Below are 23,498 nucleotides of genomic sequence, written 5' to 3' on the forward strand. Positions count from 1 at the left end.
TTGGCTGGGCATTTTATTTTAATTTGTGGTTTTTGTTTTAGTGCATGACTCGCAAGCATTAGGGATTATTTCAACCAGATAGGCTAATTGTTGTATAGATTAGTTTCTCAGAAATGCTAGTCTTTGTCAAATTTTCTTGCTCTGGCAAAAACATAATTATTATCACAGTTTTGAATGGATTTTGCATTACAGATAGTGGAATAAAATTTAATACACATAAATTCGCTGGCATCTTGTACAATTAATTAGAGGGCATTTGATAAGCTAAGCCCCGCAATTGTCTTGTGTAGAGCCAGCTGCACTTCTGAAAGTGTCTTGGGGGACACAGAAGGCAATTAAGAATACATCTTTCCATAATAGCTAGTTAATGGTTTCTGATTTTATAGCAGTATATAAATATTTATATATACACAGAGAGAGAGAGCGTGCACACACTATCGGTATTTTTTGATATGCTTAAGTTTGCACAGTAAAATGATTGGCCCAAAAGGCCAGTCACCTTTTTCCTATTAAAGAGGAGGGGAAAATCCAAGTGGTTGACATAAGATTCATAATAGAAGGACATAAAGATTCTTCTTCCTCTCTCAAAGCACTAGAACTCATGGAAGATTCAGGACAGATAAAATAAATACTTCCTTAGTGCTTGCTTAAACTATGGCTCTGGTAGCCACAAACTTTGGATGACTTTAAACAAGGATTAAGCAAATTCATGGTGGGTGACTCCAGCGGAAGAGCAAACCAATCAGGTGCCTGGGGCGGCATGTGTGCCCTGCACCCAAGGGTGGGGCCAGCTGCTCGTGGGGCTGGGCAAGCCAGGGCAGGACGTTCCGTGGGGCCTCCAAGGAGTCTGCCTGCTTCCTCCCACTCAGCCACCCTACAGCTGGGGGGGGGGGGAGGCAGTGGGCGGACCGTCTGGGGCAGCATGGAGGCTGAAGGCGCCCAAGCCACCGCGTCACTCCTAGAAGAGACGAGTGGGTCGGGTGAGTGCCGCCTGGCATTTTGTCACCCCCCTCAGTGGTGACACCCGGGGTGGCTCGCACCCACCGCACCTCCCTTCTTCTGCCCCTGGGTAACTCTACCTGTCAGGGGACTGCCATCAGAACAGGGGAGGGAGGCAGGGGGATACAGAGAGCCTCCAACGCTTCTGAGGAGCAGCTCCTTGTCCAGCAGTGGGGAAAGCCACGCCTCCAGTGGAGAAGAGAGGGAAGGGAGCAGCCAAGCGAAGGGAGGGCTCAAAGATGTTGATGAGAGCCCAAGCGCCTCACCTAGCCCTGCTGGCCAGGAGGCACACATGCCGTTTCCGTCACCCAGCTTGCGCAGAGGGGTGAAACGTAAGGAGGGCAGGCCGAGATTTGGGGTGTCTAAGTTCTTATGTTGGGGGAGAAACCGGAAGGCGCCACATCTGCAAGTGACTAAGATGGACATGAACTTTGTGGCTATGCACTGTAAATAGTTTGCACCAATAAAACCTGTAAAAGACAGGTCGGAGTCCTGCCTGGTTACTCACGAGCAACCACCACCAGCACCTGACGCTACCCATAGTTGAAAGCAGTATGCTCCTGAGTGTAAGTTGGTGGAGGAAGAAGAAGAAGAAGAGTTTGGATTTGACATCCCGCCTTTCACTCCCTTTTAAGGAGTCTCAAAGCGGCTAACAATCTCCTTTCCCTTCCTCCCCCACAACAAACACTCTGTGAGGTGAGTGGGGCTGAGAGACTTCAAAGAAGTGTGACTAGCCCAAGGTCACCCAGCAGCTGCATGTGGAGGAGCGGCAAACCCGGTTCACCAGATTACGAGTCCACCGCTCTTAACCACTACACTACACTGGAAACCACAGGAGGAGGGAATGGTCTTATACTCACGCCCTGCTTGTATGTTTCCCATGGGCAGTTGTTTGGTCACCATGAGAACAAAATGCTGGACTAGATCTTTTTATTCTGGGGAACAAATTATCCCACTGGGACATGTTTTACCACCAATTCTCACTGATTTTTATGGGACATTATAGCCACTAGGAGAATTAATTAGTAAAAATTGCTGCTAAAACATACCACTTGGGAGAATTTATTTTGTCAGGTCTGGAATAAATATTAGGCCAAGCATCTGGAGTCATCCCTTCCCCCCAGTGGAATTGCAAGAATTATAAATTTTTATTCATTTGGAAAGCAAGTGGGGGGAGGGAGTGCAATAAAATTGTGCTAAGCATTTGTATTTGTATTTAATAAATTTATATCCTGCTCTTCCTCCCAAAGGAGTCCGGGGTGACAAACATACAAAATATAAAACAACATTTTAAAACAGTCTCAATGCATATGCAGACTAAAGTACATTTACATTGCCAGACCCTCCAAGTGTCCCTATTTTCCAGGAACTTCCCTGATTTAGAGAAGCCGCCTAGGTTTCTGATTTGATCCCAGAATGTCCCACTTGTCCTTAGGATGTCCTTATTTTCACTGGAGAAATGTTGTAGTGTATGGTGGTGTTTAATTGTGTGTGTGTGAGAGAGAGAGTGCTGGAAGTTGCCCAGAGTGGCTGGGGCAACTCAGCAAAATATGTGGGGCATAAATAGTAAAATTATCATCATGGAATGGGACATCCCTATTTCCATCAGAGAAATGTTATGGGGTATGCATTGCCTATTTTACTTTTTCAGTACCATATTGTTAAAATACATTGCATCGTTACTTCCTAGCACCTTGTGGAAGTCGTTCTACAGGCTCCGAAGGCACAGTTTTATCCCCAAACTACCCTAAAAACTACAGCATAGGACATAACTGCATTTACTCCATTGCTGTCCCAAAGGAATTCGGTGAGTAATATGTCTTTAATTTGTGTTTTACTTGTTAGTTTTACAATTATTGCTTTCCTGGCTTTACACGGACGTTGTAATTATTATATCCGGCAATCTCAGTTTAGCATCAATAACTGCATATTGGAGATAATAAGGGGATGCTTTCATAAAAGATGTTGTGATCTGTTTATCCAATTATTTTAATTACAAATGTTTTGATGGGTGTGTGCCTTACTCAGAAGTGTTATATTGGTTGCTTAAACCTTATTATTGCAAGCAGGTGGCACAACTTCAGGTGTGTCCATATGACATGTGATTGCTGGTGTGCAGGTCCTTTTGGACCCAGAAGAGGGAATAATGGGGCCGTAACAGGGACATAAGGGGGCATAAAGAGGGGTGCCAGTTGGGAACCACTGATAAGATTTTGAATATCATCATATATTTCCTAATGGTGAAGAAGTGTAGTAGTGCTTGTATGTCATGCACATTGGAATGTATGGAAGACATCAGCTAGGTGAACAGTTCATTGAGTGTGTGAAATACATTTTCCATATATTGAGGGAAATCATCTGCTGAGGAACAGGAAGATCCATCTAATTTTATGATAAGGATGTTTATGGCTTACAGCCAGGCATGCAGTAGGTTTGTAAATAGGTTGAAATGGCTGTGTTTTAGACTGCTGTCTGCTTCATTGGCCACAGAATTGATGTAAAATGTATGGCTGTGTTTTGCCACGGACTGAGAGATCATTTATATTTCTTGCAACAATTTATATTTCTGGATATTGCTAACGTACCAAAGACCACTTTTGGAATTGATGATTTCCTCCACAGATGTTTACATTTATTTCAATAATTTATAACTCCCCACCATGCTACTGTATTAAAGGCCAGGAATTAATGCTTTCTTGAACAGATGTTTTTAGCCTATTTATCATGGATGGCACATAATAGTTTTCCTGGCATTTTTTTTATTCTGTTTCATAGACTACCAAGATTGCCCACATGTATATAAGAAATAACAACTGCAATGCTGTACAGAAATGTCATAAAATGAGCCACACTGAACATAGTGGGCTTGTATCTAAGCAGATGTGCAAATGAGTATACTGTATGATATTTAATCTACAATCCTATAGCCACTTTCCTGGGAGTAAGGTTCATTTGCATCAATGTAATTTGATTACTCAGAAGTCACATTATTAACCTTTGCAAGACTAAGTTTAAGATTACAGGCCATTGTGCGTGGAACAGGTCTCGGTGTTTCGATTTCTGGGAATGGAGTTGAGCGACGACCTAACCTGGGGAGAAAACAGCAAAGACCTGGTGAAGAGAGCACAGCAGAGGTTATATTTTCTGAGAATCCTCCGGAAAAACAATCTCTCAAAGGACCTGTTGATGGCATTTTACCATTGCACTGTGGAGAGCGTATTAACTTATGGTCTGTGTGTGTGGTTTGGGAGCTGCACGGCCAGGGGAAAAACAATGCTATCCAGGGTTGTAAAGACTGCAGAGAGAATAATTGGGTGCACTCTTCCCACCCTTAGATCAAATCTATGCTGCCAGGTGCCACAAGAAAGCGGCAGAGATAGCGCAGGATAGTACACACCCCGGAAATGATCTCTTTCAGCTTCTGCCTTCTGGAAGAAGGTATAGGGTTATAAAGGCCAGGACTAGCCGCCTGAGAAACAGTTTCTACGAAAATGCAATTCTGGTTCTAAACGCAGCATAAGGGGTCTCTATAGTATAGTGTATTTTAAAATGGGGTTTCAGAGTTTTTAGGGGCTTTTGAATGTTTTATGTAGTTTTTATGTAGTTTTACGTAGTTGTCAGGGAACTGACATCAGAGCGAGAGGCGAAGGGGAGGCTCACAGATTCTGATGGCGAAGGACCCAGCAACAGGGGGAGAAACAACTCAGTAGAGGGGGAAGCTAATCAGCGCAACACCAGGGAGAAAGGGGGGCAGATGGGGGAATCGGAGGGAGGGCTCCAGGACTCTTCACTGGACATCAGTGAGGAGAGCCCAGGTCCTCCGCTACCCACGCCTTCCCTGCGCAGAAGACTCCCGCGCAGTGAGAGGAGGAGGAGACTGGGTGTCAAACAACTTTTATGTTGGAAGAGGTTCAAGAAACGCCCACTGACGGATTCTGCCAGTGACTGAGGCAGCCGCAATGAGCAAGGGCTGTGCAGTCAGAAAGGTTTAACAAGGCAAATTAGCCTAGAGAGGCACCAGTTTATGCACGAGTAACTCATAGCCATTACAGCAGTTTTTATGTAGTTTAATGTAGTTTTTCAATTTCATTGTTCTGCATGGGACAATGACAATAAAGATATCATATATCGTATATTCTTGTGAAATCAGGACCACTAGGCAAATTCAGCAGTAGGATTTGACACAATATTCAGAAGATAGCAACTGAAAGGTGTTAAGACTGTATGAGGGGAGAGGGCGGGGAGATGTTTTAATATCAAAACCAATGTTGACACTATGGTTAGGCAGCCTTACAAGGTTTGACTAAAACAATTTGCTGGGTGTTATCTGGAAAGTGCAACAAGATCCAAGTTAGTTAAAGATGGCCTTAAATTGTTCAAGGTTTCTGATCCACTTCACTCATTGCTGAGTTGCTATGAATTGGACGCCTGCTGCTGCTAGCCAGTAGAAAATATTCCCATTTATATATTATCCTTTGGCCTGAAGCTATTAGATTATCTATGCACATTTGAAGAGGTAAGGCAAAAATATGAGACAATTTATTTATTTGAAGCATTTTTGCCCCACTCTCCCAGGCTCACATGACATTAATATAAACTGAGAAGCCCAATTTAAAAGACACAACAAAATGGGAAAATGGGTGGGGAGGGAAGAAGAAAATTAGTCTGTGTTATATACAGAACAATCAATTAAAATCTTTGGGTGTTGTTGTTTTTTAAAGGAGCAACTGAATATGATCACAGGCCCATAATATGGATCTAATTTGGAACGACTTTAACAAAGTGTCTCTGTGTATTCTTTTTCTACCTATTATATGTATCTGGCATTATAAAATTTTGTTCCAATCAAAACTGACTTACTGCAGAGTGTTGGAGGAGGTGATCCTTGAAATCTCTTCCAACTCCATAATTCTGTAAAATTTTGAAATGGTACAGCTCTTTTCACTTTCGTGTTTGTGGCTTATTTCACAATCTTAAGTTAGCTTCTACCTAGAAGGACTCAAATGTGACTCCGCCATGCAGTAAATTAGTATTTTATTTCTATTTTCCAAGCCAGTGTGGCTTTTACTGTAAGTGTGTATTTCTAAAGCTGTGTGGGGTCACAAGCTATTTAACATGGCCTCCAAAAATGAAAAGTCAGCACTTCAAAGTTGTGCTTGTTGTTGAAAAACAAACAAATTTGGGTATCTCAAAGACACAACCCTAATCAATAGCAACTTGTGTGTTTATTAAAGCATTTATATACAAAGTGCCACTCAGGGTGGCTAACATCATTTATAAATTACAGTTTTGTAAAAGCACAACTCAAAAACCGGCAACAGTGATATACAAATCAAATGCAAAACAAAACATAAACAGATAATAATAATAATTTAATTATTAGGCTAATGAACATTTCATGGAGTAGGAATAAAAGCAATTTTACATTCAGGTATTCAACTTTTCATGGCTGACTCTGTGAAAAAAATCACAGCAGTGTAGCCCTTTTTCAATGTTTCATTATTCTGTCATGCAGAATCACAGCTTCAATATTTCATGCTATGACGGGTTTAAGCTAGAAGATAAATGATTCACAAAAGCACACAGCATGCTATAGGCAGAATCTTCTGTAAACATGGAAGACTCATCATCTTTGACACTTTCCCACTGATCCTGCAGAAGGGTGCAATGATCACTAATTGTTTAACACTGTGGTCCTCCGCTGATTAAAATTACTATGCTGTTGCTTAATTTTAATCTCTCTCTCTCTTTTTTGCTGATTCACTAGTTGTAATTGATGTTTAGCAATGCAACATGCAAAGGGAAGCCCATGGAAATTAGCAGAAGATTTGATGGCTCTGTATTCAGCTCACTCCTTTGTAGCTTAATAATGATCCTGTGTCTTCTGCTTACCAGCTGATTTTGGCCTCAATCCTATCTACTTGCACACTCACTCCTGAACTGACAGAGATGGGCACCTGGCATTATTTAGAAATTTGTTTCTGACAGGTGTTTGGGTTTACCCTCTTAACACACCGTTTACTTATATCTTTTATGCCACTGGAGCATGGCTGGGAGCCAATGTGACAGGTTTAGCTTTTCCCCCTTTCTATCTGCCCTACTCACCTTGGAATTCTGAAATGCTGCTTTAAGTATGAATCCCCAGAGCAATAAAGTTAAGTCAGAGCTGTGCCTTCTAGCTGCCCTTGTGGGATATTTAATATTTTGTGAACCCATGCAGTAGGTGGGTAGGATTTGGGGAATTTAATGTGTCTGCATATGCATGTGCTGTGATACATCCGTATGTTGTGCAATTTCATTTAAGCCATGGGTAGGCAAACTGGGGCCCGGATCCGGCCCAATCGCCTTCTGAATCAGGCCCATGGACAGTCCAGGAATCAGCGTGTTTTTACATGAGTAAGAATGTGTCCTTTTATTTAAAATGCATCTCTGGATTATTTGTGGGGCCTGCCTGGTATTTTTACATGAGTAGAATGTGCTTTTATTTAAAATGCATCTCTGGGTTATTTGTGGGACATAGGAATTTGTTCATATATTTTTTTCCAAAATATAGTCCGGCCCTCCACAAGGTCTGAGGGACAGTGGACCGGCCCCCTGCTGAAAAAGTTTGCTGACTCCTGATTTAAGCCATGAAACTTTTTCTATATTGCACGCACACACACGCACACACACACATACAACCAACAACAACAACATGGCAATTTATTGTTCGGTATATATCAGGAAAAACCCTTAACAATCCATGTGTTATCTTTCCCTTCAATACCATGTCTGTCCCCATTTCCCATCCCTACTCCATTCTGTTACTGTCATCATTCACGCATAAAGTCTGCTCATAGATGCTCACATATAGACACCTTCAAGCACAATTTATACCTCCTATCCATCCACACATAATGCTTATTCATTCACAGACCGCATGACCCATTCACACATACACACACTCAAGACTCAATAGTCATCATTATTGCGGTTACCCTCCCAACTATCAAAATGTTACCGTTGCAGAACTTTCACAACATTTAGATTACAATACTAACTGTCAGGGAACTGCCATCGGAGCCAGAGGGAGAGGGAGGGTTCCAGAGGGATTCCGGAGAGCGTGCCAGGAGGGAGAGAAGCAGCACATCTTCTGGGGAAGGAAATCAGTGTAACACCAGTGGAGAAGGGGGGCAGATGGGGGAATCGGCGAGGTGGCTCCGAGACTCTTCGCTGGGAACCAGTGGGGAGAGCCCAGGTCCTCCGATGCCCACACCCTCCCTGCGCAGAAGGCTTCCGCGCAGGGAGGCTATGAGGAGATTAAGCGTCAAAGAGCTTCTTTGCTGGAAGAAGTTCAAGAAACGCCCACTAACGGATTCTGCCAGCGATTGAGACAGTCACGGGCATGTGGCTGTCCAGACAGAAAGGGTTCATACAGGCAACCAGCCAAGAGTGGCGTTGATTTACACACAAGCAACCCCTAGAACTACTACACTAACCCACAAAGCCAGATTGACAAGCTGCTTTGGAAGATGACTAGCATTCGAAGGATTCTTGATCCTCGGTATCCCCGTTCTACTTTGTTACACGGACAGCATGCTTAAATGGGTGCTATTGGTTGAATGTGATATCATATGCAGTGTTTTAGATAGATATAGTGATTTTTTTTTTTAGGATGCTGAGTTGCATGGTACAGTGGGAGGGTGAGCATGGACCATTAAAAGTCTTAAGTTTCTGTCTCCATGCCATTTTGGTATTCTTTTTTAAAATTTAATTTTTTAAATCATTTTTGTATTCTTGCATAATTTTTAGACATTAAACCATTTGGTTTTGTTGACAATGTTCACTTCTGATTGATTTCAACATAACAATCTCTTACTCCACCTACATGTGTCCTATTGTCTTCAGTACCTATTCCTAGAGCCACACATGATGTGATCATGACATATTTTAGATTTCCCATAGGAATCACTGCTTTCTTCATAATAATAATAATAGTAATAATAATAATGAAATCTGCAGCCACTCTCATTTTTTCACATTTGAACTATTTTCTCATGCATTTTTAAGCAATTTTGAAAGTAACATAAAAAAGAATTGTATAGAAGGAGTAACACTGACAGGCCACTAACAATTTGTTGGTGAATGGTCCATAAAAGATTGACTATTGCAAAGTCCCCCCCTCAAAAAAAAAGAAGCAAGCACAAAATCTGTTCTGCCAGCTGAGCAAAAGCAACCAAACAATGTTGTCAACACACATTATCTCTTTTAGAGTGTTCACTGAGTGTGGAATCTACAGACAGTTTAAAAGCCATGTCATTCCACAGTTACTTCGGCAATGTCACTTTTGCTTTAAAATGCATTTTGCATTTCAAAAATCATGAAGATTTATTTTTTAGTGTCAGGAAGGTGTTATCTCAGAGGCTTAAATTATGAGAGACAAGTTCTCTCAACTGAATTGGATGCTAACAGAATGATATTGGAGGGGGGGAGTGAACTTTACCAGTAGGCCAACCTAAGGTTGCATTACATATTGGAGAAGGGTAGGGGCTGTGTATCCAGGTGCCTCTTCAGTTCAGTAAGATCACAGGGGAAAGGAGGATATGCTAAAATAAAGCAGCGTCAGGGATGTGAGGAGCATCATTCGAGACCTGGACAGCCAGCAGCCTATTGCATCTCAGGTAGCCAAGTCTCAAGTATTTATTTTAAAAGTGATAAAAATGGAATGGAATGGAGATCATGCCTGATGTTTGAAGCTGTGAAGTTGGAAGATCTGATACTTGGGATTTAGAAGAAAGAAACGTTTTGTTTTGTTTTTCACATGAGCCTTCCTATTCACTGAAGTGATTTGAGGAAAGCATTCTCTGCATAGCCACACCTTCTGAGGTGTCTTGCCTTTGAAATGTTCTCCCCCAGGGAGACTTACCCGGAAACTACTTTACTGCCTTTCTGCACCTGCCTATTTCCTTAGGTCTTTTAATTTTTTAATATTTTTTTTTAAAAAACCTATTCTCTTGTTATGTGCTTGGACCTTTTGCTACTTTAGGGGATGATTCTACAGTCCCATTGAGCTTACTGGGGCTAACCTTGAAGTCTAAGTGTGTATAAAGGATCGCAACCTTACAAAGCAAGCCTACTGTTGGGCCAGGGGTCTGAAGCTGTGGACCTTACAAAGCTCATTTGAATATAGGCGGCAGCCATTTTAGGCTTGTCCAATTGACACATGACTGTTTATTCACAGGGAATTTGGGACCCGGAAGACAGCAGAACGGGGGTGGAACTGGGCAGAACGGCGACAGGGGGGCACTTATACGCACTCTGCCGACACATGTAGGGGCTGCCTGTATCTAGGAGAGCCTACCCTATCTACTTAAAAAAACCAAAAAACCAAAAAAAACCCCACAGTTTTCTCCCATTGTTTTCAATGGGATGTCATGCTGAAATATATCTGCACCATGATATAAGTTCCAGTCCTTATTTATGGGGCCTTGGTATGGCACTGATCACTGCAGTTCTGTTGCAGCTTTAAGTGGTAGAAAAACTTTTGTGTTTTTTAAGAAAAGAAAATCTTATGCTGCTTTGTGTCCTGAAGATAATTTCATGACCCCTGAAAATAGACAATATGTGCCTTTTTCTGAAATGATTACCAATATTCACTCACACGCTTTCACACACAAATGCTGAAAAAGGCTGGTTCATAAAATTTGGCCCTGCAGCACTAATATTTCTCCCCTAGCTCATGCAAGGCTTTGTGCATCTGGTCATCAGTAGTGATTCTGAGACAAAAAGCAACATCAGGATAATTGCTGAGTCTAAGAGAGACTGTTGTTGCTGAGACTAAGAAAGCAACTGTATCTAGATCACAGTATCCCTAGCCAGCAAGTATCTGACAGATCACAAAACAAATTGGTTTTTCCCCCACCCACATATTCAGTTAGATTCTTCAAATTCCACGGAGGCTCCTTCTCAGCGTATCAGTTAGTGAAGATGCATAGCAGAATTAATTGCAAACAATTGAATGAATATCTCATGATCAGAGAAGGGAATGAGAATTTTGTATTTTGTGTTTCCCTCCCAGCATTCTGAGTTGCGCTTCCATCAAGGGCTGTGACTATTTTGGAAGCATCCAGGTGATTTAAAACCCTTTAAAGGGATATTTTAGTCAGGGTTGTTCATTTGTTTTTGTTCGGCACCTTCTAAACAGTGTTTATTTATTACAAAATTCATATCAACACTTTAAGGCTGCAACCTTAGGGTTCTGAGACGAGTCATGGGATTTTGTGGATCTACTTCTCCATAAATCAAGTGGGAGGTCCACCCTTGGAGAAAGAGGCCCAATCACAGAGGTTCAATCTACCACTGGTGCTCTGAGATGGAGAGGGTAAAAAGGAGGTGTGTTGGGGAGTGGATCCAGGCTTTGTTTCATATGGTCTGGCTACCACCATCCCTTCCTTTCTCTGTAGAAAAGACTCTGTTCTGCACAACATATTATAGTAAATTTATGTTCTGAACATCATAAGCAAGTTGCCTTACATATATCAATTTACATACCTAGGGTAAAGATGTGATAGCTGTTCCCCATTTTTTGAACACAAAAATCAGTAACCTTTGCTTTTTAATAAGCAAATATACCTGTTCTCCACAGACTGCAGATTTGCTGGACTTGTGGGCCATGTAAAGGGAAGCAATCCACAGGAGGGAATAAGCTATGTTGATAAACAACAATTCTTTGCCACATTATACTTTTATCCAGGAGCCTATCTGAGAAAACCAAGGACATTTTTGCTATAAAGTGTGTTGACTGGCGCATTGGAAACTCCTGTATATGAATACCCTTAGAGTTTTTTAGAATTCAGTTTTGCTTCATTCACTTATTGCTATTCTACAAAACCCAACATAAATCCAGCTGGAGACTGTTGTAAGCAAAGGATGAAGCAAACTTTCACACACACACAAAATGTATCTTGCAGCTCACCTGGGACTGTACCACTTCAAAATTCAGGTGGTGGAATCTACAACACTAAATGCTTCCCCAATATGTTTCATATCCCCCCCCCACACACACACACTCTTAAGCCTTTAACACTTTCATTCTTCCCACTCTCAAGTGAGAGCACTATACACATTGTTAATTTCAGCCCTACCTTGAAGACAAGATTAGGGTTGTCTTTTAAAGTAGCCATTTCAAAATCTTTGCTGATCACTGACATCTATAGTTGTCCTTTTTTAAAAAAATGTCTTTTTACCACCTTACATTCATTTTTTACACTTTTCCCACTCTCTCCTCACTGTTCAGATATATTTATTTGAGCTCCACTAAAGTGTTTAATATTAATAGGAAATAAATAAAAACTCAGAAAGGGTGCTGGGAGTACAGTTCTTATACTTTACCAAAGACCTCACCATCTAATTAAAATAAGATATAGTCTGCCACAGCATAGCATAATACATGCAACTCATTTGTACGTCTTAAAAGTAGCAGCAGAAGTTACTAGTTTGAACAATAAAGAAGTGGAATCTCTTTTTTATTATCTTATGAAGCTCATTAACTGCAGAATCCTTTGTTTCTGGCAGTGTGCCTGAATCTTTTCAGAATGGTGGTCCATGGCTGTTTACATTTCTATTTGTTTCACTGAATTCTATCAAGCTGCTGTTGAGAACTAGAATAAAAATGCTGCATTATACGAGAGGTAAGAATGTGCAGATAATGAAACAGGAGGCAGTATAGAGCTAGCTCACACAAATGTGTTAAATCCATCAGGCTGCAGGTGGGGGACTTGTGTGATTGAATACAACTCCATACATAAATATTTTCTCTACATAGAAGACTAGCTAGGTTGCAGCTCTTCCCTTTGAAATCATTTCCCCCCCTGTGAGAACCTTCTACTGCCATCCAACATCTTTTCGCAGGGCCTGCAAGACAGAGCTGTTCCGCCTGGCCTTTGGTTTGGACTCAGTCTGACCCTTATGTTTCCCTCCCCTTATGGTTTTGATCTATGGGCTATTATTAAAAATGAGGCTGCTTTTTAAATTGTATTTTAACCTGTATTTTAAATTGTCCCCCCCCCATTATGTTTTATTGTAATTTTACTGGCGTTAGCCACCCTGAGCCCGGCTCTGGCCAGGGAGGGTGGGGTATAAAGAAAAAATTATTATTATTATTATTGATAAATTCAGATTCACTAGCTCACTGAGAATTAGGCCACAGAAGTCCAAAAGGGGTGATAACTATGGCTTGTTGGCCAATTGCAAACTAATGTGACAAACCAAATATGACAGATGTTTGTGGATTTGAACAATGGGGTTGTGAATGTGTGTGTGTTGCAGGGTGCCAGATCATTGACTTCCAGCAGTTTGCCTGTTAACTGGAGTAATTTGAAGAATGGAATGCTGTGATTTGCTATCAGCTTTGTAGCCAGAGTCAGAGGGTTGAATCCATCTGTCACTGTGAGTTTAATGACTTCTAATCATGAGACAGAACTTCCTCTCCCTGTTCATCCCAAGCATATACCCACACTCTTCCCAAATCTGCTCCAGAGGGTTGGAGCAGATTGGATGACATTGCCAGAGGGGCGGGAAGTTGTGTCATGTGAGTCATTCTGCTCACACAATTACTTTGTTGGATTTGGATACAACTCGGAGGCTACAGTGTTCTATACCTAGGGTTTATTGGGGATTATCTTTGCCCTAGATGATATTGTTTATAATCTAAACAGATTTGTTACACCTAAAGCAACACCTTTTGCCCTGGCTGCAAGAAAGATAAGAGATAGACAATATCACAACTTGTTGGTTGATTGGTTTGAGTTGATAGATGACACTTATGAACTTCAGCACCCTTTCTTTAAACCCATAATGCCTTGTTGTAGTTGTTGTATGCTGAATGTTATGGTTCGCAGTTTGGCAAATTCTAAGGAAATTACTATGGCCTTTGGTTAATACAATAAAGTATTTGATTGTTGTTAGCTATTATGAGAAAGGATGCTGAACTAGATGGGCTACTGGCTTGATCCAGGAGGACTATTCTAATTTTCCTATGCCACCTCTGTACTAAAATTATAAGAAAAATAATTCACCATTTGCTGTGGGGCTGTCCTTTTTATCCAGCTAATGCTATTGTTTCATGTTTCCAATATAGGCTGCTTTGTACAATCTTGATGCATAAATTTCATTGCAAAAACATCACGAATATCTTCTCTTACACCAGACCAACTATGTAGGACTGCAAGTGAAAATATCCGCATCCACAAACATTTATGGGGTGGCATAATGCCATTTCTCATGTGTCTGTCCCAGCAATAAAACAAAAGAAGCTTTTGAATACCATTTTTTCCTAGATATTAGTTATTGTGTTATATGTTTCTGTTAGATCTGTATTAGACACTTCAGTGATATAGTCTCTCCTGCCCCCACTTTAAGTTCAGTATCAACATTGCATCTTTTCAATACTGAGTGCTTAATACAAAGTCCTTTTTGCATCACCTTCAAATCTCAGGTTTATAGGAGAAAGAGTTGGCAATTGTTATGCCAGCAGATCATAGCTCACAGCTGGGAGGTAGTTCATTCACCAGTTCAGTGCTTTGCACGCTTGCCAAGTGAGCAGATGCTTAGGAAGAAGTTAGCATGAGGTGACTTTTGGAAAAGATTATTCAGTTTTTATAAATAAAATTTAGAGTAAAGGCTTGGAATATAGTTCCAAATCTATCAAAAGTGTGTGTGTGTGTGTGTGTGTGTGTGTGTGTGTGTGTGTGTGTGTATTTTGCCTTGTTAATAGTCCACAACTTTTACTTTGAAATCCATTGCTTTATTGTAACCTACTCTATTTGCAATAATGAAAGATTTTCATCAAGGGACAACACCTAATGAATGCAGAGATCTAGGACCCATAGAGATGTACATACAAGTAATTTGTGATTCAGCCTTGTTTATTGTTGTTGTTTAGTCGTGTCTGACTCTTTGTGACCCCATGGACCAGAGCACACCAGGCACTCCGATCTTCCATTGCCTCCTGAAGTTTGGTCAAACTCATGCTGGCAGCTTCGAGAACACTGTCCAACCATCTCATCCTCTGTCATCCCCTTCTCCTTGTGCCATCAGTCTTCCCCAACATCAGGGTCTTTTCCAGAGTCTTCTCTTCTCATGAGGTGGCCAAAGTATTGGAGCTTCAGCTTCACGATCTGCCCTTCCAGTCAGCACTCAGGGCTGATTTCCTTCAGAATGGAGAGGTTTGATCTTCTTGCAGTCCATGGGACTCTCAAGAGTCCTCTCCAACACCATAATTCAAATGCATCAATTCTTTGGCGATCAGCCTTCTTTATGGTCCAGCTCTCACTTCCATACATCACTACCGGGTGATATATGAACCATATAAACGCTACTTGTTTATTACAGGTGCACCCCATTGTGCTGATGTATGCTTTGTTAAATTTGTATTCCATCTTTCCACCCAATATAAATTTCTGAGACTGCTTCCAGAAATGAAGTGAAAAGAGTATAATTCCTTCCAGGGCAGGCAGCTGACTTTTCCAAAATGGGTACCAGCCACAGTTTAGGATGATTTGTACCAGTGGCCCCCTACATCTCATCATTCCACAGCAAGATGAAGGCGTTAGCAAGATCACCAGGTCCATCCACTGGAAAATCTCTCAGGGTATTCAGGAATCCATTAGTATCTTGGGGTTGAGCATCCTAACTGGTCCCCCATCCTTGTTGGTGCAACAACTGAACAATAAAAGTTCAGCACAAGCTATACCCGGAAGTTTTCTTACTATGATAATGATCAAAGAAATCGTGGCAACAAAGTCAGAGAAACTCTTGCTTGCTTGCCAGCCTCACTCACAGGGGAAAATCCCCACATATAACCCTAAAAAGTTTATTCCCACCCCACCAAAATATCATACAGCAAATAAAACAATATCATTTAGGTGTCCTCTAATATACAATGGTATATTTAATACCACTTTAAGATTTTTCTATTTTTTTCCATAGTTTTCTACATTTTACAATACCAAAACTTGTCAGAGCTGAACTACAGAGGAAATCCTGTCACAGAACTGTTTTTTCTCCCCTAGTTTTGAAAACCTGGTAACAGCAAAATCAAAGCTTGTAGAACATGTCAGTGGCAGTCTAGTATTTTGAACGCATCTTTGCAGCTCAAATTAACCTGCCAGGAAGGGTTTGTTAATCTGCTGTCTGTGTATGTGCATGAAATGGCACAGAAAAGCTCCCTGATGTTGGACCAGATGTTCTCTCATTAGAACAAAATAATGACCATATGTTTCTATTATTACAATGGTCAGAGCACATGTGGACAGACTTGGCTTCTCCTACTCCTGGTGATTAGACATTTTGGCCCTCTGGGGTGGACAAAAAAAGAGAGCAAGGGGATTCTTGTGGTAATGCATTCCTATTTCATAGAGGCACAGAAGCAATTTAGGTTGCCTACAAAGATTCTTGCACCTTGCTTGTACGTGAGCCTTTCAGGTTTATCCTTTTCTCTTCTTTTTTAAACTCTAAAACATGTCTAGCTCTTTTATATAGCTGATGATTAGATGGCAGGTTCTTCAAGAACCTGTGGAATTTCTTTGTATAATCACCCTTGCCCCCTTGGAACAGAAATATAAAATACATGGTGGGCTTATGAGTACATATCTTTTCAATATGATAATATCACCATCTGTTACCATGCTGTTAGTGTGGCTATGATGTTTCCTTTATAGATAGACGGTGTGGTAGTTATTTCAGGATTTATAAATGTTATATGAGATACAATTCTCCCTTTCTAAAGATACCATGAACACCACAACCCTCTATAGCAGAAGAGGGACGGCAATGGAGATTTCTATGGCTGTAATAAAGATCCCATGTATGTATGGAACTAATTTTTCAACTGCAAAGAGGGAGTTCTTCAAAATACTATAGCCCCTGGGACATCTTTCTGAGTCTACAGGATTGTGATCCAAATTTTGAATACACACACACACACCACGTTTCAAGGATCAAAGGTTGCATATTTACACTGTAGCTGTCTGCATTTGATTCTGATATGAACTCTGAGAAGTGAATTAAACTTGAAAGATAACAATCCAACGTTACCTAGTGGTTTTCATGCCTGAAGGGAATTTCAACCTATGACTCCTGGTGCCAAATTCAAAATGTTCTTCACTGAAATACCCTGCTTTTCAAGCTCTTTTATTTTAGTACAGGGGTCAGCAACCTTTTTCAGCTGTGGGCTGCTCCACTGTACCTCAGACCATGTGGGGGGGGGGGCGGACTATATTTTGAAAAAAAGAATGAACAAATTCCTATGCCCCACAAATAACCCAGAGATGCATTTTAAATAACAGCACACATTCTACTCATGTAAAAACACCAGGCAGGCCCCACAAATAACCCAGAGATGCATTTTAAATAAAAGGATGTAGCACCCTGCTTGTGGTTAACGCTTAGCTGGAATGAAATATTCAACGCAGCAATAGAGAATTTAAAATAATTATTTATTTGTCAGACAAATAAATGAGAGGCACAGTGGTATATGGTTACCAAGCTCTGGCCTGCCCTCCTGCCATTATGGCCAGCACTTATATTCCCTTAATCCAGCCCCCTTTGCTCCTCCTGTGGCTGCCTCTGTCCAATCAGCCTGGTTGAATTTCCTATTGGCTGATTGCTAGAACCAATCACAAAAAGATACACCCATATCCTCCTGTCCTTATATGGAGGACAAAGAGCTATATATTGTTACATCTATAAATGACAAATAAGTAGTAATATATCTTACATGTGTCTCAACAAGGAATCTTAATTACCAGCTCACCTCTTGCCCTCCTTGCCCTATTGCCTTCTAAAACAAATGGTTAATCTTAAATTTTTATCTTAAACATATGTCAAGGATCTTGAGTTTCACATCAACATTGAAAGATCTCCTTCATTTGAAGGTTTCCAAACAAATGTCTGACAGCTAATATATCAGGACAGCTTGGATGGCGTCTTCTTGTCTGGCAGGAGGGCTAGGCTGGTGGCTGACTTAATTTCAAAATACAACTCTTACAACTATATGAAATCTAGCATTTCTTAAATCCTTTGCATAATTACATTTAAGACAATATATTTAATACACAACACAGGTAGCCTCTTAAAAGGAATAAGGTCTTTGTAAAGTAGAAAAGGGAACTCAGTAAAAAAAGCAGTTTCAAAAGAAGCCTCTTCAGTTTACATCCCCCCCTTCTCCAGCTGCTTCAGCCAGCTGCTTTTCCCATTAGCCCTTCCCAACATTTATTGCCCTTAAACTCTCTCAGTTTAAGAAAGAAACAGCTTTAAAAAGACTTCCCAAAAATGCTTTAAAAAGACTTCCCAAAAAGCCTCTCTTTCTGCCAGCTAGATGCTTCTCCATTTGGCCTTTAACCTTAGAAAGAAGATCTGGCTCATTTTACTGGGAGGCACATTGGCATTATTTTACTATTTACTCATTCCTAATTATATTTATCTCTGCCTTTGTTATCTTCTGTAACATGTAGGGTCAGTGTCCTTACTCAGTCTGTAATTTCAGCTTTTACGACTTTGAGAATTGTTTTCTGCTATCAATCAAAAGGGGGCCCCTTGTCTAGGAGGAAAACATTGCCAGTGTTTTCTTAAGCAGCTGGTCTGCCTGGCATGAAACATTTGAAAATCTAAGCCCTCTCTTTAATATACAAGCCCTGATCAAACATTAATAAAATGCAGGCTTATGCCTGATGCCTCAAGGACACATTCTATTCATGTAAAAACAGGCTGATTCCCGGACCATCCACGGGACGGATTGAGAAGGCGATTGGGCCGCATCCGGCCCACGGGCCTTAGGTTGCCTACCCCTGTTTTAGTATGTTTTAGATACCCTCTAGCAGTCTGGTCTTGTAACATTTACCTATTTTAACTGCTGTATCACAATCAAGAAATTTTGACAATAGAAGTTACAAACAAATATTACCCTTCTCTTAGGCTCAGTTATATTATTTTGAGTTCCTTATTTCCAAAAATAGTGAGTAATTCCAGGTTTCCTTTGGAATGAAGTTCCTTTGGAAAGAGAGATTTCTGTGGTTTTATGGCATTTTGTAATACTGGGTTTATTTACAAACATACAAAGGTGGTGGCAGAAAATATAGCACTCCTAAAACAGCAGATTAACAGCACAGCATGAGATCAGCAGAGCAGAGCAGAGCAGAGCTGAGCTGAAATTTCTCAGAATGCATTTTTCTCTGAGAAATGTTACATTCCCCCCCCCCCTCACTGCCATGGAAATACACCACTTTTACGTTACCCGCCATTTTGTTGGGTTAGTGGTGGCCACCATTGCCAGTGAAAGATACAAAATGGTGGGCAGGTTGCCAATACAGTTGCTACTTGCAGCACCAGCAAAAATAACCGCTGCCACCTTAGGGAAAAATAGAAAAGGTGTTAATGCTAATTGTGATCCCTACATCCGATGAACAGATGGAAAAATTCTGCTCCTCTACAGGGATAAATTTGATTAAATAGTCCTCCCTACTTCACTGTTCTCCAAGATGTTAGAGATAAGGCCCACTATATTCTATCTGTCTGGCAGCAGCTCTCAAAAATGGGAACTCTGTTCCAGCCCTGAAAAATCCTTTGCCTGAGGATCTGAGACTGTATCAAATCACACACTCCACCACTGAGCTTGACTCCATACACTGTAATACAAAATACCCTCTTTCCATTAATGCTTGTTCTGCTTCTTGCAGGAAAAAATAAAGAACTTTTGATCACAGAGCAGGCTCATTTTGCCTTGAGCATTAGTGGAGAAGTTTGCATTTACAAATCCCTGGCTGATATTTTCAGACATGAGCAGCTAGTCTGCATTATAATATTCTTTTAAAAGAAAGAAAGAAATGATATAAAGAAATGTATTGTGTACACACAGCTATATACTGCAAGACTAAGCATATTTATATAGAGTAAGCCCCACTACACTCAATGGGATGTACTGCCATGTAAGTTCACCTTGTTTTGTTTTGGAGGCCCAGATTTAAATTCAACACAAAAAGTGTGTACAGTGCTTTGGAAAAGCTCATGCTTATGAAATGAAGTTTATGAGGCTTTATCGACAGAGACTTGTTTCTGGATTAGAGTATGCCTTCAGAAGATTAATCTCTGATAGAAAGGTGGGCTGCAGAACCACTCGGCTCTATCCAGAATGGAATGCAAATATTTAGTCACTGATTATCTGGTCCTTTTTTGTAAATAGCAGCAACTTCCTTAATAGGGCAGCCAGTAGCAGTCCTTTGCCCCTTCCCCTCAACTAAAGATATTGTAATCTAAGTGTGAAAAGAACAATATAGTGGTTAGGGATGCAGAAGGCTTCCAGATGATCTGTTTATTGAGCATTTATCCTGGTTTGTTTGCAAGGAGATTAGACTGCAAATACAGTGGTACCTCAGGTTACATACGCTTCAGGTTACATACGCTTCAGGTTACAGACTCCGCTAACCCAGAAATAGTACCTCAGATTAGGATAATATTAATATTTTTATTGATTTATGAATATCAAAACAGCAACTCAACACATCAGCTAGGACTTGCTACCCAGACAAGACTAAGACTCCAACTAGTTCGACAGTGGAATTTGCTGCCAAGGAGTGTGGTGGAGTCTCCTTCTCTGGAGGTCTTTAAGCAGAGGCTTGACAACCATATGTCAGGAGTGCTCTGATGGTGTTTCCTGCTTGGCAGGGGGTTGGACTCGATGGCCCTTGTGGTCTCTTCCAACTCTATGATTCTATGATTCTATGATTCTAGTTCCCAACTCAACTATGAGGGGAGCAACACAGTGACTGGGGGAGAGGATTGTTCTGTTATAGACCAGGCAAGTCTCATAAAGAGATAAGGTAGTTATTCTTTCCCTATTGCAAAACACTCCACCTTTAAAGGAAGTGGGTTTCTAGTGCAAGAACTCCAAATCAGCCTTAATTGTGAATCTGCTGAATTTGAATCCCACCAGAAAATTGTATCAGTCTGGAATTCCCAGAAACATAGAACTGAGTTTGGGATCTGTTAGACATTATTTTTTGTGTGCTGGCTGTTCCTCTCTCACATCAGATATGGAAGCAGTAGACTTTGGCTTCGCATGTTTAGGCTATGTTTCCTTCTGGACCCAACTGTATTTTTGTAATTAAAGTGGAATATTTTAAAGCATGAAAATCCTCCTGTGACATCCTTCCTAAGGAAACTAAGTTCAGGCAAGTGCTGCGTGCCTGAAGCTTCTTACCTATTAGAGAAGCCAAAGGAGCATTTCCAAATCCTGAATGGCAGCCACACTGACTAAAATCCACTTTTTTCCCTTGCTCATTGAGGACTTGATGGGGAACAATCAATAAATATTTACTTGAGTGGAATTCATAGGCTGAGAAGAGGTTTTTGGGATTCCAGCCAAGAGGGGAGAAAAATATATTTCAGAAAATATTTACCTCCCCATCTATGTTGTTTTCAGACAGGTATGCAATGATGACAGCTTAAGAGCTTTGCATTATCTTGTGTTTTTCCAAGGTAAAGGGTGTGTATGAGAGCCTTAAATTGCTTCTAAATCACCAATTGTTGAAGACATCAAAGTCCACTCAGCCAAGTCGATTTCTGTCATACTGAGCATGCAGATGCCAGTACGCAGCAAAAGGCAAATATAGTATAGTTAGGTGCTTGTCTCTAAATAGTGTTCTTGAGTTTTTTCAACCTGCTATGGAAAGAAGGATGCCCAGTGAATAAACCTGAGCTCATTTCAATGTGTGTTTTAGCTTTGGAGAATAATATCATGGCAGTCATAATTTTCCCTGACTCTCTTGTTGTTGTTGTTCTCAGTGAAGATATGAATAGACATTAAACGTCTTTGGGGTGATCTCGGATAAGTCCCCCTCCACACTCACACATTCTATGGTTTCCACAGTTTCCTGCAAATACATAATACTGTATGTGCCTAAAAGAGTAACGCGCTTTTAAAAAAAAAAGACTGTGAGGGGAAAGCGGGAATAAACTAGAGTGCAATATAATTATATATATACTCCTAATGCTTCTTTCTAGATAACATCTGCAGTAGCATCAGTCTGAGTGGCATCTGTTGACTTCATATAGAGTTCTTTAAGCATTGTAAAAAGATCTTTAGATATTGTGTGCCAGTTTTAACATATGGTATTACAAAAGTTGTTTTCATTGCAGCACAGTAAATGACAACTGAGATCTTCTGATGGATCACTTTTTGTGGTCCCCTATGTCCCTATACCAGAGACTGTGCATGTAGTGAGGCAAGCCCTACCCTGTGGGACTCCTTGCCAATAGAAGTCCCATGGGAGTCTTCCCTGCTTTCTTTTATATGCCTTTTAAAAACTGGGCTGTTCAGATAGGCCTTTGGAATTCATCCTTTTTATTTCTATTTTTTAAAAAAACACCAACACTTTTGAATGACATTTCATTGTTTTTACTGACATTATTATTATTATATTATGTATTTATGTGGTACAACACTTTGCTATATTTCCTACAGAAGTGTGGGTTTATAAATATTTAAATAACGAAATAAATAAGCTCTGAGATAAATTCCACACACACTGGCATTTATGAATTTGAATTGTTCATGGGCATTTTAAATATTTGATTTGTGCTGGTTGTAGGCTGAGCTAAAGATTGAATTCTAAGTTGTTTGCTTTAGTTTATAAGGCTTGCCTTAGGGGGAAAAACAACAGATCTCTCCCAGAGTAATGGTGTTTCTGTGGGTGTTCATGAACAAACATATCCATCAGGTCAATTCAATACAAGCCTGTGAAGATTGAGGCCTTGAAGTGAATTTGGTATGCAAAGTGTAACCAATCAACAGGCTATGCAGTGACGTGATATATTCCTCATGGCTCATATATATTGGGAAGGACTAACCTGAGCAACCGGGGGTGATACTAAAGTGTGGAGATAGAAGTCCTTATTTGTGGTGGAGACAAATAATTGATGTTGCAATTCTATAAGATCCAACTTAGTCCTTTCTGATAATTAAAAATCATCTTAAGTTACTTCGTTAAGAAGTCTTAACAAGTATTTTTCATCGTCTCTCCTAAAATGAATAAAAATGGGGAGGCTGGAGGATCTATAGTGCCGAGATGGTTTTATATATGGTGTCTTCCCCGTCCCCCATCCCCCATTATTTCATGTGTTGGTGTCTGATAGGTTAGAATATGTGATACAGTAATTGCCTCCATACTTAGGAGAGGGCAAGGCAGTGGTCAAAGTAAGGAGCAGGACTTGTTTGAATATACATGGGAACAGGCAGGCCTTGTTATTGTTATTGTTATTGTATTTTAATATTTTGCTGGGGAAACCCAGCCAGATGGGCGGAGTATAAATTATTATTATTATCATCATCATCGTCGTCGTCGTCTACCTGTCACAAGAAAAAAAGAGGGGGAGGATTTCTCCTTCCCATGAGGCTGGACTAGGGATTATCTGGGGTACCCAAGTGCTCTAAATGTTTATTGTGGATGTGGCTATATTATCTGGTG

The 23,498-nt window shown here is 40.6% G+C and overlaps 1 protein-coding gene across 5 annotated transcripts in view; it reads left to right on the plus strand.

The window, feature by feature from the left end:
- The window catches only part of CSMD3 (CUB and Sushi multiple domains 3), a 591,548-nt gene that overhangs the window by 443,770 nt on the left and 124,280 nt on the right, over positions 1 to 23,498 (plus strand). For all 5 annotated transcript variants that reach the window (XM_083516438.1, XM_083516434.1, XM_083516435.1 and 2 more), the window contains one exon: positions 2,690 to 2,806. In XM_083516438.1, coding sequence (XP_083372564.1) covers positions 2,690 to 2,806 — 117 coding nt within the window. The remainder of the gene's footprint in view (positions 1 to 2,689; positions 2,807 to 23,498) is intronic.

The sequence above is a fragment of the Podarcis liolepis genome, assembly GCF_965112155.1.
Source record: "Podarcis liolepis genome assembly, chromosome: 8".
NCBI lineage: Eukaryota > Metazoa > Chordata > Lepidosauria > Squamata > Lacertidae > Podarcis > Podarcis liolepis.